Source organism: Eulemur rufifrons, chromosome 28 (assembly GCF_041146395.1).
Source record: "Eulemur rufifrons isolate Redbay chromosome 28, OSU_ERuf_1, whole genome shotgun sequence".
NCBI lineage: Eukaryota > Metazoa > Chordata > Mammalia > Primates > Lemuridae > Eulemur > Eulemur rufifrons.
In genome coordinates this window covers 13,343,774-13,359,560 of record NC_091010.1, presented here as the reverse complement: position 1 = coordinate 13,359,560, position 15,787 = coordinate 13,343,774, and the positions used below count along the sequence as shown (strand labels likewise).

General features: G+C 57.8%; 1 protein-coding gene across 1 annotated transcript; it reads left to right on the top strand.

The window, feature by feature from the left end:
- Positions 1-18: 18 nt before the first annotated feature.
- On the top strand, positions 19-15,551 carry MMRN2 (multimerin 2). The gene is made up of 7 exons (XM_069461175.1): positions 19-190; positions 8,049-8,177; positions 8,257-8,363; positions 8,454-8,534; positions 9,232-9,414; positions 9,591-11,405; positions 14,552-15,551. Exons 1-7 carry the CDS (start codon positions 27-29, stop codon positions 14,932-14,934), a joined length of 2,862 nt encoding a protein of 953 aa, XP_069317276.1. The 5' UTR covers positions 19-26; the 3' UTR covers positions 14,935-15,551.
- The last annotated feature ends 236 nt before the right edge of the window (positions 15,552-15,787 follow it).

Here is a 15,787-nt window from a genome sequence, read left to right as displayed (position 1 = left end):
AAGCCTAAGCCTGTCCCACCACCAAGATGATCCTGACTCTGCTGCTCGGCCTCGGGGGACCCCTAGCCTGGGGGCTGCTGGGGGCCTGGGCTCAGACCCCTGGTACTGGGTTCTCTGACCCACACAGCTCCAGGCCGCCTGGGGTCTGGAGCGCAGAGGCTGAGGACACCAGCAGGGACCCAGTTGGACGGTAAGAGGGCCTGGATCTTGGCAGAGGTCATGGTGCAGGACCTGAGTCCCAGCTCAGCCAGAGCAGGGCCTCTCTTCCCCATCTGTGAAATGGGCTGATATTGTCTCTCTGCTGGGCCAGCTGCGAGGCTTAACCAGGCTGTCCTTCGAGGGGCCACCCCCAGACAGCCTGGACTGGATGCTTCAGGGTCCGCCTAAGAATGACAGGGAGCTCCCTGTCTGAGCCATGGCGGGGAACACGGCCTTGGAAAGCAAGGGAACAGCTCCTGCCATCAATCACCCAGCATGGGGGCGCTGAGGGACAGTGGCCCTGCACGGTTCCAGCTGGCCTGGCCATGGCTTCTGTTCTTCGAAAGAAATCAATTCTGAAAGCTGAGCCCCAGCAAGGCTGGCCGGGCCGGGGATGGGATTTTGGTCTGAGTCCCGGGGGCGCAGCCTGACTGCCCAGCAGTGAGCAGAGAGGGAGCCCTGCTCGCCAGAGCACGGAGGGGCAGGGGCATCTGGGGAGCTCCGCCTCGGCGCCCCTGGGGAGGGGAGGGGTGGTCTTGTGACTGGGACCCCCGACATTGTCTTCCAAAGTTCTATTTGTCCAGGGTCAGGGCCAGTCCTGCTGGCAAGGTGCTGGGCCTGTGGGTCCCACCGGGGTCTGCAGTGGCCCTGGAGCCTCATCTCCAACCACAGCAGAGGAGCAGGTGCCATTTACTGCGCGGTCTCTGGGCACCTCGCCAAGTGTTAGCTCAGTTAGCCCCCCAGAGCCTGCGGCTCAGAGAGGCTGAGCAGCTTGCCAAGGTCACACAGCCAGGGAGAGCCAGGGCAGCATCTGAATGTGACTCCAGAGCTCATGCTGGACCCTCAGAGTGGAGCGCTCAGAGGCAGCCCACCCCGCCGGGTGCTCTGCCCCACCCCCGGCTACCCCCACCTCCCTCACACACCAGGTTGGTTGGGTGCATCTGTGTGCATTTGGAGGGCGAGGGGGGCCCACTCGCATTCACCCAGCGTCTCCCATCTGGATGTGTGACAGTCACCATCACGCCGGCTCACAGAACTGATCTGCCTGGGACAGTCTCAGTCCCTGGCAGCTTCCCGTTTCCAGGTGAAGGTTTGCTGGGCACTTTCCCAACAGCAGAGTTGCCTGGCAGAGGCAGGGCTGAGAGTTAAGTGCCCATCGGCCCATCGGCCCTTCGTGAGCGGGGCTGGCCATGGAGAAACCCCCTCCTGCGGGCTCCCAGGTCGTCTCAGGGCCGGAGGCGTGGGGGATTCTGGGGGTGGGGGCGAATCCAGTCACCCAGCTCTGATTTCAGGACCAAGGACCAAGCCTTTCCTCCCCAAAGCCACCAGCTCCATGCCTGGGTCTCTGGGCCACCTTCCTCCCTCTGAGGAAGGTTGGGGTCAGGAAGGAGGAGGGAGCTGCTCAGTTGTGGGGAGGAACTTGGATCCCTTGGCCTCAGGGAGCAGGCCTGGGTCCCCTCAGCTGTCCCTGGGGGTCTCAGTGTGGGAAGGTGTGTGCACCAGTACACCTGGCCCAGCAATACCCAGGTGTCCCAAGCCTGGAACCGCCCTGCCTGCTGGGGTCTCCTTCCCACAGCCCGCGAAGCTGCGGTCCCCACAGGCCAGGCCCAAGTTGTCCAGGCTTCCGGAGGGCTGGTGAGAAGGGAGGAAACACTGCGGCTTCCTGGACTAATTGCTTCCCAAGCTCCTGTGATGGGAGGCGGAAGTGTGCGCCAGTCCCCCCCTGGAAACGCTAGTCCTCCCCTGGAAACGCTAGTCCCCCCTGGAAATGCTGCACTCCAGCAGCGGGGGTGGCGACACCGTTAGTGACGAGGCCTCCATTTGCCCTCACGCCTGTTTCCAGAGCCCGGGACCGGGGCAGGCCCTGGACACAGACCTTGTCAGAGCCCGAGCAAGGAGGAGCACGAGCCAAACAACTGTGTCCTCGGACTGCTGGGTGGGGGTGGAGGAGGGGCGTGGTTTACTGCTTCCCAGGTGCTTGGGGACCCCAAAGGGGCCCCAGCCCAGGGAGCCAGCAGTGTGAGAGCTGGGAGTCTGAGAGGAGGAGGCTCTTTCTGTGCTCCCAGGCGTGGTGGGGTGTTTAGACTGTGGGCTCCTCAGACCCAGGACTTGCTGCCCCACTGGGACTGTGTCTGAGGTTGGGACCCTGCTGAGCCCCAAGGAAGGTTTCCCATCTAGCACATTGCTATGACAGCTCAGAGGGGTGGGGACGCTACCCAGGGCCACAGAGCCAGGGCCCCCCAGACATCCTCTGTCCTGTCCCCTAAGAGGGTGGTAGTGTAGGGGGTGCTGCTCCCAGTAGCCTGGCGGTCGTCACCAGCACCAGGCTTCTCCAGCCCTCACACAAGGAGCAACTGGGATTTTGCCACTGGGGTTGAGCCCCAGAGCAGTACAGCGTATGGCTGGAGGTCACACAGGAGCAGGGCGGAGCCCAGGCCAAGGTCTCTGGGCCACACTGCACCTCCTGCACCCACTCTTGCCCTGGGGCACAGGGCCCTGGGCATGAGCAGGGAGGAGCCCCCAGGCCCACACTCAGGGAACCTGGCTCTGGGCTGGCCGCTGAGGGGGCCTCAGGCTTCTCTGCCAAGGCCCCTTTCTGGCTCAAGGACAAAGCCCTGCGAGTTTCTCCCCTGGGATGGTTACGTTAATGGCTGCATTCAGGGCCTCAGAAAACAAGGCTGCTGAGAGTACGCCCTCCTTCCCCAGGACCACGTGGGCCCAGCGGGAGGTGGGTTTACCGGCTGTTGAGAGGCCCTCCAGGCCATTTACATAATGGCTGTGCTCCCGGGTAGCCGCATCCATTATGCGGAAGGCTGGGCTAACAGCCCCTTCCCTGCAGGACGCTCCCTCTGCCTGCCCCACCCCCGTGCTCCAGGACGAGCGAGCGCTTCTCCACGTTTCCAGAACTGGGGGAAGGGCCTGTTCAAGGTCACCCTGGGTTCAGAGAGCAGAGGGCTGAGAGCCCAGGCCTCCCAGCTCCCAGTTAGAAGCTCCAAAGGGGCCAGCAGACTGTCCCATCTGGGGCAGGCCAAGGGCAGGCCAAGGGCAGGCCAAGGGCAGGCCCAAGCCAGACCAGAGAGCCCCTTGCTACCCCCCTACCCGGCACCAAACTCTGGGCTGGCTCCCTCCCCTCCGGAGACCACCGGGAGATGGGGGCACCCAGCGGGGCTCCCAAAGGGAGGGCACAAAGAGGGAACTGGCCTGCGACAGGGGGCGGTGGAGGGGCGGTGAGAACAATGGGCACTTCAGCAAATTGGGCCGGGGGCACAGGCACGGAGGGCCATCATGAAGCTGCCAAGAGCAGGAGGAAACCAAAGCAAAGGTCAGGAATGTTCCCAGGGCTTCTGGGCCAGCAGCCTGCGTGGTGCCAAGGGAGGGACTGCCCAGGGCGGGGGAGCGCGGGCAAGAATAGTGGCTGCTGGAGCCCAAGATTCCGGAGGCCAGAAGAGAAAGTTCCTGGGCAGGAAGGGTGGGCGGCATAGTTTTCGGTTCCAGGAGCTGGAGGTGGAAAGTCCCCATCACTCCTGGCAGGCTGGACCAGGCCGGGCGCACTGGGGCCACAGGCCTTCCAGGCCCTCTGCAGCAGGTCAGAGGGTGTGTGAGAAATGGAACTTTGTTTAGAGACAGTGTTTCTTAAACCTTGGCACTAATGACATTTTGGACAGGCTAATTCTCTGGGGGGTGTAGGGGCTGTCCTATGTATCGTAAGGTGTTTGGCAGCATCTTTGGCCCCCACCCACTGGATGCCAGTCATGGGTAGTACCCACCACCCAGTTGTGACAATACATCTGGGAATAGTCCCCTCTCCTCCCGTTCAGAACCACTGAGAGGTGGTTTAGAGAGGTGCTTTCCCCGACGGCTGAGCCCGAGTTCCAGGGATTTCTAGGGGGCTCAGGGCAGGTGTCTGTGCAGCCAGGTGTCTCACCCGGGGTTCCAGGGCTCCAGTGTTGAGCGAGCCGTCCTTCCTTTCTTCCGTCCTCACCTTGATGTGCTCCCTTTTGCCCACTTCCTAATCCCTTGGGGATGCACAGGCCCCTTCCTGGTCCCTGTCCCACTGATTGGTTTGCCAAACCCTGTGCCAGTGCCCATGGTTTTCATTACTTGGCTTTAGAGCTGGTCTTGACAGTTAGAGGAGAAACTCCTTGCTCATAGTTGTCTTCCAAAACCTTCTTGCTATTCATCTGCATTTTCTCTTCCAGATGGAGATAATTTTATTTACTTTTTTAAGTTTTATTTTTATTAGTTATACATATCTACAGGCAGGGGTCAGGAAACTTTGAACACCTGTTTTTGTTAATAAAGCTTTATTGGAACACAGCCAGGCTCGTTCATTTACATACCGTCAGTGACTGCTCTTCTGCTACAATGGCAGAGTTGAGTAGATGTGACAGAGTCTATGTGGCCTAAAACAGCCTAAAATTGGGGTCAGCGTCAGGAGCATGTGACCTTGCAGGCTCACACAAGGCCCTAAACTCCGCAGGGCCCCACACTTGGTGTCACCATCCTGAAATTCTTCATAACACCTGGACGACAGGCCCCACATTTCCATTGTGCCCTGGGCCTTGCAGGTTATGTAGCTGATCTTGTGTGAAATGTTCACTATCTGTCCCTTTAGAGAAACAGTCTGCTGACCCTCTGGGTTAGAGGGAACTGCTTCCGCAGTTGCGTTAAGACAGTCAGAAGCCCAGCCTCCTCTGATCCCCAAAGGCAATGACTTTCAATTTTTGAGGTGATTCTTTTGCATTTACCTCTGTGTCTCTAAGTAATATGGTTACATTGCTGCTGCTTGGGAGGGAGCGTTATCTGTGACTCAGCTCTCCTTCCTACCGCACGCCACACCCCAAAGTGCATGCGTGTGGACACATTCATGCGACTATACTACCACTTAGGGTTGAACCTTGAAATAAACTATGAATCTTTTTCTCCTCCCTGCGCACTTTTGGTCTTCCCTGGAGTAAAAAATTGCCTTGCTCTTTTCTTTTGTTTAGTTTTCTGCGTCTTTATCAACTCAATTCCCAACTCTCAGCCAGCTGCCCACATTTGCTCTCAACATCTCATTCACGTCAGGTGTTTGACCAGCTGCGTCTTCTTGGAGATGCTGCTCCCAGAGCCTCCAGGTGTGCTCCAGTCTGACTGCTGCCCCCCGTCCCCACAGCCCACTGTTGTCCCTGGCGCTCCCTTCACCTCGGTTCTGGATTGGAACCTGTTTCCTGATACCAGGCTTTCTCTGTCTTGGTTTTCTCTCTTGTACTGCTGAAGGGCTTCCCACGGCACAGCAGTTCAGTCCCGGGCTGTACCTTAGCATGACTCAGAGAGTTTCAAAATGCTGATGCTCAGGTCCCAACCTCAGGGAGTCTGTGATGGGGCCCAGAGACTTTTTTTTTTTTTACAGTCTCACTCTGTCACCCTGGGTAGAGTGCAGTGGTGTCATCATAGCACTCATCATAGCTTACAGCAACCTCAAAGTCCTAGGCGCAAGTGATCCTCCTGCCTCAGCATCCCAAGTTGCTGGGACTACAGGTGCGCACCACAACACCTGGCTAATTTTTCTATTTTTGGTAGAAATGAGGTCTTGCTTTTGCTCAAGCTGGTCTCAAACTTCGGAGCTCAGGCGATGCTCCTGCCTCGGCCCCCAGGGTGCTAGGATTACAGGCGTGAGCCACCGCGCCTGGCCTGGCTCTTTATTTTTCTTATCTTCTCTCTCCTATTTTTCATCTCTTCGTTTGTTCTTCTTTTAGGGAATTTTCTTTAACTTTACCCTCTAACATTTCTATTAAATTTCCTTTTCATTTCTACTGTTAGGTTTTTAATTTCCAAGAGTTCTTTTTTGTTCACTCCTCCTATCTCCTTTTTTTTTTTTTTTTTTTTTTTTTTTATAGCTTTCTGTTCTTGTTTCTTGGGTGCAGTGAATTCTCTTATCAATCTGGGAATAGTGGAAGTTTTGAGGAAGTTCACTTCTCCTTGCACAGTCTTGGTTTTCTCCAAGTTGACTTTTTTCCTTTTGCTCATTTTGACCTCCCCTTTGTAACAGAGATGTTTCTGGGGTGATCCTTGGGTCCCTCCATAAGAGGAGGGAGACTGAGAAGCTGACTAGAAGCTGGGTGTGTGGATGTGGCTTTATGGTCCATGTTTCAGTAGGATGCTCTGGCTGGGCAATTTCATTGGGGGAACGCTGATGTCAGCATCTTTGGGTCTTTTCCTCTTGGGCTGGGCCATTTTCCTGAGGAGCTTTTCTAATCTGCAGTGGAGGCTGACAGCTGCCACCAGGCTTCTGGGAGCCAAGTGGGAAAGTAGGCTGGGGGGGCATCAGCACTCAAAATGGACAGGGCCACTCGGTCCCCTCAGTCCTCTCCCTGCCTTTCCCAGCAATATCCCTGTGTGACAGTGCCCGATGGTCCCAGGACAAAGACCAGCTCCAGAGAGTAAAATCCCAGCACCAGCCACCCCATCACCAAGGCCCTGCCCTCTATATCTCACAAACATGGCCACCTCTCCCATAGCCACCATCCTCCAGTCCAAGCTGCCCTCATCTCCCCGCTGGACCCCTGGCATAACTGCCTACGTCTTACCCCTGGGTCCTTTTTGCAACCAGGAACCACGGTGGCTCTTTCGTGTCACTTCCCTGCTGAAGCCCCTCTGTGACTTCCCATGTCCTCAGGACAGTCCAGCTCTTCCTCAAGGTCTGGCCTCTCCTGATGTCCCCAGCCTCCCTCCTCACTCCCCCACCCCCCTTACAGCTCTTGCTGCCCCAGCTGACTCTCTCCCTTTAAGACATGGTCCAGTGATCTCCTCCTGAAAGTCTCTCCAGATCCTGGCACCCGTCAGCCCTTCTGCGCCGAGTGCCTGCTCTCCCTTGGGACCCTGAAGGGAAGGTCTGCACCTCCATACCTGGCGCCTGGCACCGAAGAGGTGCTGAGCTGATTGGGCCTCGGAGGTCATTACCACTTGCAACTCTGGAGAGCTTTGCCCTGGGAGCTGACTGCCTGGAGAAGGGCCCTCTGACCCCTTCCACTGACCCCATGGAGCCAGCCACCCGGTCAGTGAGCTGGGGCTCTGCCAGCATGAGTGTCCCCCCGCTCCTGGGACCCCACAGCACATGCTGGGGGAGGGCAGAGATGGAGAGGCTACCTCTCAAGGGTTCAGGATGCTGAGTGACACCCCCCGGCCCCCTGCAGGAGCCTGGAGCAGTGGCCTTTCCCAGAAAGGAGACTGCTCTGCCAGCTGCTTTCCTTCCCCTACAACAACTGTTTGAAAGTCCATTTCTGTAATCGTCCCAGTGGGCATGGCCAGGTAGCTGGTGTCCTCGCTGCGGTCTCTAGTGAGGAAAGATGTGAGCAGTGATTGGGCAGGCTGCCGGGGAATGGGGCCGCGCAGCGCGTTCACAGAGCACTTGTCAGGAGCCAGGCACGTGGTCTCGGTCGCCCCTTAGAGGAGGCACTACGATCTCCACGCACAGATGGGGAAACTGAAACTCCCTAACTGCCTGGCTCATGCTCACATAGGCAGAAAGAGCGACGGATTTGAATCCAGGACTCTCCAGCCCCAGCTTCACCCTGAAACCTCCTGGCACCAGGAGAAACAGTGACAGCCCTTCTGGCTCTGCGAGTAACTTTGCTGTGTGATTTTCGGGGCTCCTCGGCCTCTCTGTGCTGACTTGGGGAGGCTTCAGGAAGGCGGCGGAGCAGGTGCCCTCCGCAGCCCAGGGATGAATAATGCAGAGCGCTCCCTGCTCAGGCTAACGGAGTCCCGGATTCCAGCACCGGCGGGGAGGCGGGGTGGGCGCTCTGCACCAGCGCCCCCTGTTGACCAGGGTGTGGCTCAGCAGCCCTCTCCTCTGGCTTGTTTTCCAGTAACTGGTGCCCCTACCAGAAGTCCAAGCTGGTCACCTTGGTAGCCGCTTGCAAAACGGAGAAATTTCTCATCCACTCGCAGCAGCCGTGTCCACAGGGGGCTCCAGACTGCCAGAGAGTCAAAGTCATGTGAGTGGGGGAGGGCAGGCCACTCGCCCAGGCCCCACGGGCTCACCTTGGAGTCACTGAGCCAGCCCTCCTCCCCCAGGTACCGTGTGGCCCACAAGCCAGTGTACCAGGTCAAGCAGAAGGTGCTTACCTCCGTGGCCTGGAGGTGCTGCCCAGGCTTTGGGGGGCCCGACTGCCAGCACCAAGGTAGGGCTCCCTATAGCACCACCCCCTTTGATCTCTGGTTAAGCAGCTCCTCTGACCTCTGGGGTCAACATCCCATGCTTTCTTCTGCAGATTCCATGGCAATTACGGAGCCTGAAGATGCAGGTGATGACCGCCAGGAGCCTTGGGACGGGCCAGTCAGCGTGGCACCTGGTGTGTTGCTTTCCTGGGAGCGGCGGGCAGGCAGGCTGGCAGAGCCATGTGTCCTGCCCTTTCTCCCCTGATAGGGCAGTGCCATTTCAGGAAAACCTTGCTCCAGAGTCAGCAGGGGCTCTTCTGAGGCCCTGAGCCACCTTCCCCCTCAGGGGCCAGGTTCACAGGGCCATCGGCTGCCTGCCTGCTGGTTGAGCAAACATACCCTTTCCCTTGACCGCAGTGTCTGGGAAGAACTGGTTTGTTGGCATTTTCCTTGCCTCTGAACCCATGCCTGGAAGAGGCATTCTCACCCTCCCCTACCCCCCAACCAGGGCCAGGAAGTCGTGCTGGCCCTGGTCTTGGAGTCAGCACAGGAAACCCACCAAGAGACTCCATTTGCCACAGGGCTTTTTGAGGCTGGGCCCAAGGTTGAGAAGGCAAACGAGTTTTGTCCTGTGGTGAACTACTGTTGAGAAGGGCTGCGGTGAATGATGAGAGGCCACATCCATGTGCTGAGGAGGAGAGTGTGCCAGGATTGATTAGTCATGTCTGCTGTGGGCGTGGGAGGCAGGGAGGGCTCACTTGCTATGCATTTGCCCTCCTGGTGCTAAAGGCTGCAAAGGTCCTGCTCAGAGGACACCAGCATGTACCTCCCCTGCTCTCAGCCCAGGCCTGGTGGGTTAGCCCTTGACTCTTACTTGTGATGTGTATTCAGGCCACCCTGTTGCTGAGATCAATGAGCTTGAGGTGCAACAGGAACTACAGGAACGCCTGCTGGGAGATGTCCAGAATGACATTCAGGAGGTGGCAGACAGCCTGCCAGGCCTGTGGAAGGACCTGGCTAGTAACCTCACAGCCGCAACAACAACAACGGAGGCCAATGGAACACAGCAGCTGGGTGAGTGGCAGGCTCTAGAGGCAGAGGCAGAGCCACATGGAGAGGGGAGAGCTGAGAGAGGTGGGAAGGCTCAGACCTCAGAGGACTGCGCTAGTCCCGGCCTGGGGAGGGGCTCCCAGCCTGGGAAGGGGTGTCTGCTTCTGCAGGGCTTTTGTACAAACGTGTGTCTGTTGCAGAGTTCCCTGGTAGCTCCTTGGAGCAAGTGTTGCTGCCCCACGTGGACACCTTCCTGAAAGTGCATTTCAGCCCCATCTGGCGGAGCTTCAATGAAAGCCTGCATAGCCTCTTCCAGGCCATAAGAAACCTGTCTCTTGATGTAGAGGCCAACCGCCAGGCCATCAAGAGGGTCCAGGACAGTGCCGTGGCCAGGGCTGACTTCCAGGAGCTTGGTGCCAAATTTGAAGCTAAGGTCCAGGAGAACACCCAGAGGGTGGGCCAGCTGCAGCAGGATGTGGAGGACCGCCTGCACACCCAGCTCCTCTCCCTGCACCACTCCCTCTCTGAGGTCCAGGCCGATGTGGACACCAAGTTGAAGCGGCTGCACAAGGCCCAGGAGGCCCCAGGGACCAACGGCAGCCTGGTGGTGGCAGCTGCGGGGGCTGGGGCAAGGCCAGAGCCAGACAGCCTGCAGGCCAGGCTGGGCCAGCTGCAAAGGAACCTCTCCGCGCTGCACGTGGCCATGGGCCACGGGGAAAAGGAGCTGCAGAACACCCTCAAGGACATAAGGACCACCCTGGCCCAGCACGCGGATGAGATTAAGGAGCTGTACTCCGAATCGGACGAGACCTTCGATCAGATCAGCAAGGTGGAGCGGCAGGTGGAGGAGCTGCAGGTGAACCACACAGCGCTGCGGGAGCTGCGGGTGATCCTGATGGAGAAGTCTCTGATCATGGAGGAGAATAAGGAGGAGGTGGAGCGGCAGCTCTTGGAGCTCAACCTCACCCTGCAGCACCTGCAGGGCGGCCACGCCGACCTCATCAAGTATGTCAAGGACTGCAACTGCCAGAAGCTCTACTTCGACCTGGACGTCATCCGGGAGGGCCAGAGGGACGCCACGCGCGCCCTGGAGGAGACCCAGGTGAGCCTGGACGAGCGGCGCCAGCTGGACGGCTCCTCCCTGCAGGCCCTAAGGAGCACCGTGGACGCCGTGTCGCAGGCCGTGGACGCGCACACAGCGGAGGGCGAGCGGGCGCGGGCCGCCACGGCGCGGCTCCGGAGCCAGTTGCAGGCGCTGGACGGCGAGGTGGGCGCGCTGAAGGCGGCAGCGGCCGAGACCCGCCGCGAGGTGAGCCGGCTCCACAGCTCCTTCGCCGCCCTGCTGGAGGACGCACTGCGCCACGAGGCCGTGCTGGCCGCCCTCTTCGGGGAGGAGGTGATGGAGGAGATGTCGGAGGAGGCGCCTGGGCCGCTGCCCCTGCGCTATGAGCAGATCCACACCGCCCTGCAGGACGCGGCGAGCGGGCTGCAGGAGCAGGTGCTCGGCTGGGACGCGCTGGCTGCCCGGGTGGCCGCCCTGGAGCAGGCCGCGGGCCGTGGCGCACAGCCCCCACGGCTGGCAGAGCGCCTGGAGCCCAGCCATGACGCGGGCGCACAGGAGGCGGGCGCCATGGCCCTGGCCGGGCTGGCCCAGGAGCTGCAGCGCCTGAGCTCGGACGTAAAGCTCGCCGGGCGGTGCTGTGAGGCCTCTGGGGCCGCCTCCCTCAACAGCTCTCTCGAGGGCCTCCACGGCGCGCTCCGCGCCACCGAGAGCAGCTTGGAGCAGCACCTGCACCTCTTCCACAGCCTCTTTGGGAACTTCCAAGGGCTGGTGGCTGCTAACGTCAGCCTAGACCTGGGGAAGCTGCAGGCCATGCTGACCAAGAGAGGAAAGAAGCAGCAGAAAGGCCTGGAAGCTCCCCGGAAGAGGGACAAGAAGCAGGTGGAGCCTTTGGCGGACGCACATATCACAGGGCCTGTGCAAACTGCCTTGGGCGCTGAGCTCTGGGAGGCAGGTGAGTTTCTGGGCCGGGGAGACCAGGGGATTCTAGGGGGCCAGGATGAAAGAGAACAGCCTGGTCACTGGTCACCATTACCTAGGGTCCACCTTCCCCTTGACCCACTTTCTTTACAGGGCTATGGGCCTCTTAGGCCACCTAGAGTGTGGAGGGGCAGGAGAAGTCACAAGAACCAACTGCTGATGCCAGAGCCTACGAGCTGGCAGAGCCCCCTCCATGCTGCTGTCCCCCGCTCATATCCACACGCTGGGTGCCTGCTGCTCCTGCCGCAGAGGAAGGGGGCACCACCCTCCCTTCCATGGCACATCCTCAAATCCCTCCAGCTCTGCCCTCCCCCGATGTGTCTTTAACCAGCTTACCGCTGTACACAGGGAGTGTGTGCACAGGCAGTGTGTGCACGGGGGCTGGAGCCGCCTGCCATGGCAGTGCCCCACGAGGGCGGCAGCAGTCCCCCTGATCTGCTGTTTTGCTTTCCACAGTTTCAGTTTCCAGCATCAACCACGGTCCGAGAATAGGCAAGTGCAGTACAGTAAGATATTGTGAGAGACAAACCACATTCACATAGCTTTTATTTCAGTATACTTGGTCTATTTTATTATTAGTTATTGTTGTTAATCTCTTACTGCGCCTAACTCATAAATTAAACCTTATCACAGGTATGTATAGGAAAAAATATAGTCCATAGAGGGTCTGGTACAATCTGTGGATCCAGGCACCCACGGGGGGTCATCCCCATGGATGAGAGGGGACTGCTGTACAGGGAAAGGCTGAGGCCTGAGAGAAGCTCATTCTCCCCGTGTGTCCCACAGTAGTTAACCTGGCTCGCCGCTCTGTGCCAGAGCCCCTGCAATGCGCTTTCTTGGGCTGCGTGGCAAGGAATCATCACAGCAGCTCAAGGATGCACTCAGTATCACTGCCTACCACCTTGCCCCAAACTGAGGCTCAAACAGGGGAAATGTCCTGCTCCCACAGCCGGCGAGTGGCACAGAGGAGCCTTGGACCCAGCCCAGCTGTCTCTAGCGTGCTGGCTCTCCCCCTTGGAAAGGCCCTCAACGGCTGGTCCTCCAGGGCCCTGGGCTATGGGCCTGGGAACTGGCTCCGAGGCCGAAGCCATGTGTGGCCAACCTTCTCACCCCCTCCCTGAAAGTGGCCCTAGGAAGGGACCACTAGGCTTTGTGTCTCAAGTAACTCTGCCTGAGGCTGGCGCCACTCCTCACCCAGATGCAGGGGTAAGCACAAGGCTGTCATGCTGGCTGTCTATACTCTGGCGCAGCCTGGCCCGTGGGAAGTCCAAGGCCTTGTTGAAGGTCCCACCCCCGAACCCCATGGCCCAGGAGGCAGTGTGGAGCAATGGGAAGAGCCTAGGCTCCAGCATCACTTATCTGTTTCTTCCTCTGTAAAATGGGAGAATCACTGCCCACATCAAAGGGTTGATATGGAGGCAGCTACCTTTACCAAATACCCAGCACAAGGCTCAGCACATGCAGGAACCCAGTCCATGTTTTCCCATTTCCCCAGCATTTTCAGGGCTGAGGTTGTGTCCATCACCTACCCTAACTCTTCCATCCTTTTTCCTCAAATGAGCGGTGCAAGGCCTCAATATGCTGATGACTTTCAGAATTTGCCCTGTGGTTTAGGTATCTGTGTTTACCACTGCAGTATTTTATAATTTCAAAAAAAAACCACAAAAGTTTTCCTTAAAAAGAAAAGCCCCCTTATTAGTCTTGCAAGCTGTAGGGCTTGAATTTGTGCCCTGCAGGGACGGGCAGTCTCCATTTGCATAAGCCTCCACCTGCCGAGGGGGCCCGCACACCGCGGGGTCCGAGGCCTTCCTGCGGCTGGGCGAGAGCGCCACCTGCTGGGAGCTGGGGGAACTGCGGAGGCCGAGGCGGCCTTCCACTTGGCGCGATCTTACACAAACAGGAACGCTGTTCTGAACTCGCTCATTCTCAGAGTATCTTCCACAACCAGAGAAAAGAAACATTCTGTCATTCACAAGGCTATTGCTGGATTGGGAGCCAAAGAGCTGGGGCTCTATTTCTGGAGCCTAAGTGGCCGACTGTTATGCAAACTGCTCGTCCTCTGGGCCTTGGTTTCATCCCCTGATGAACAGGGTCGTGGTCTCAGCTCCTCGAGAGCGAGCGCCTCGAGGGAACCCACGAGGGACGGGACATGACCTTGGTGCCACGGCAAGTGTCGCGGCCGGGACTCACCCACGCTACCCGTCCCTTGGTCCTGCCCTCCCCCTGCCCACAGCCGGCCAGGCAGCGCCGCTGGCTCCTTGCTGGCTGTAGGGTCCCCCACCCACGCGGCAGGTCCTCGGCCCCCATGCCTGCGCATGCGCGGGGCACCTGCGCTCTGTCTCAGCGTTATTGTCCTCCCAAGGCTGGCTCGTGTGCTCCTGCAGGTGGGAAAGGTGAGAACATCTGAAATCAAGAGACCCAAGATCTGCTTCCAGCTTGGTAATTTACTAGTTGTGTAATCTGGAGCAACAAGCTTTCTGGGCCTCAGTTTCCCCATTTGTAACCCCAGGTCTCTGTGCAACATTTTGAAAACCACCTTAAGAAGACCAGCTTGAACAGGCCTCCTTTCCACAGCCCCACCTGCTCGTTCCTTCTTTCTCTAAGGTCCTGTGCCCTTATCCAGTAGGAACCACCCTTCACTGCTCCAGAGTGATCCCCCTATCAGCATCATTACCATGAGGATGGCTAGTATTTTCTTTCTTTCCCCAGGTATCTCAGGATTCCCAGCAGGTAGCAGTGGTTTGGGAGCAGACGCCTGGGTTCCTGCCCCCGTCTGCCCTTTGCAAACCGTGTGGCCGTGGGCAGCTGGTTAGCCACGCAGCCCCCGTTCCCTCAATCAGGGATACTTTTCCCTCAAGAAAGTTGGAAAAGGGATCACACAAGAAAGTGCTTTGTTAAAATGTACATCAGTTGAGACAACGGACTTGTATTTTCCCTTCTCTGGATTCATGAAAAACTGAGAATTGGCCGTTCAGCTCCTGCTCCCGGCAATAACATTACTATTGGGAAATTGTATTAACATTTCCAGCGCTAATCCAGTGAGAAAGGCAGGTCTCAGGGTTTAATTTCCCATCCAGGGGAGTGAGGGACGAGTCACTGAGCACTTTCCTTCTGTTTCAGGCGCCCCTGTGGCCTTCTATGCCGGCTTTTCAGAAGGGACAGCTGCCCTGCAGACGGTGAAGTTCAACACTACATATGTCAACGTTGGCAGCAGCTACTTCCCTGAACACGGCTACTTCCGAGCCCCTGAGCGTGGTGTCTACCTCTTTGCAGTGACCGTTGAATTTGGCCCAGGGCCAGGCACCGGGCAGCTGGTGTTTGGAGGTCACCATCGGACCCCAGTCTGTACCACTGGGCAGAAGGGTGGAAGCACAGCAACGACCTTTGCGATGGCCGAGCTGCAAAAGGGGGAGAGGGTGTGGTTTGAGTTAACCCAGGGGTCAGTCACAAAGAGAAGCCTGCCGGGCACTGCATTTGGGGGCTTCCTGATGTTCAAGACCTGAACCCTGGGCCCAGCTCTGGTCAGACATCATGGACTCGCCCAGCTCTTCTTGGCCTGGGGCTCTGGCAAGAGATAGTCCGGACACCACCACCCAGTTGGTCTAGCTCTTCCCTGGAAACCTTCTGCAAAGACACCGTGGCATAGGTGGCCTCTCTCTAGCCACACTGGATTTGGCTATTTCTCAGTGATGAGGAGGACTGGAATGCTTCTCTGGCGGGACCTGTTCTTGGCAAGTGCGGACCTGGGCATGGCTGTGTCCTTGGATAGCACAGCCTGGACACCAGCTCTCTGCCACGCCCTGAATTCTACAACTGCTTTGGTGTTTTGCTCCTCCTGTGGTTGGAAACCTCCGTACAACACTTTAAACCTTTCTCTTGCTTCCTCTTCTCCCTAATCATATGCTAGAAAAGTCATTCTTTCCCAGAAGGAATATTTAAAATGGAGGTGACATTTTGGCCAATATTGGAAACTAGTCTCCAGCCACTACAGGGCAATAGGATTAAACCAATCCCTTTGGTCCTTGTCGGTCAGAATTGGGAGACAAAGGACTGGTTGAGTTAACCAAGGGAAAGGAGATTAGTGTCTTTTCTATAGTTATTCCTTGTATTTTCTACAGTCATTCCTTGTATTTATCTGTAATTTTAATTTCATGTCTTTTTCTCCTTGCCTCGCACAGGGGAAAGGCCAAGGCATGCCAAGCATGAACTGAATGTGTACAGCCGTCACCTTTTTTGCTTCCTCCAGTATCTTATGACCACCCTCATTCTTGTTAGCATCTCTACCCAGGAAGGGAGCTGAGGGAGGAAGTGAAGGAAGACTAAAGATCTCTCTCGATAACGATCAACTTTGGAATA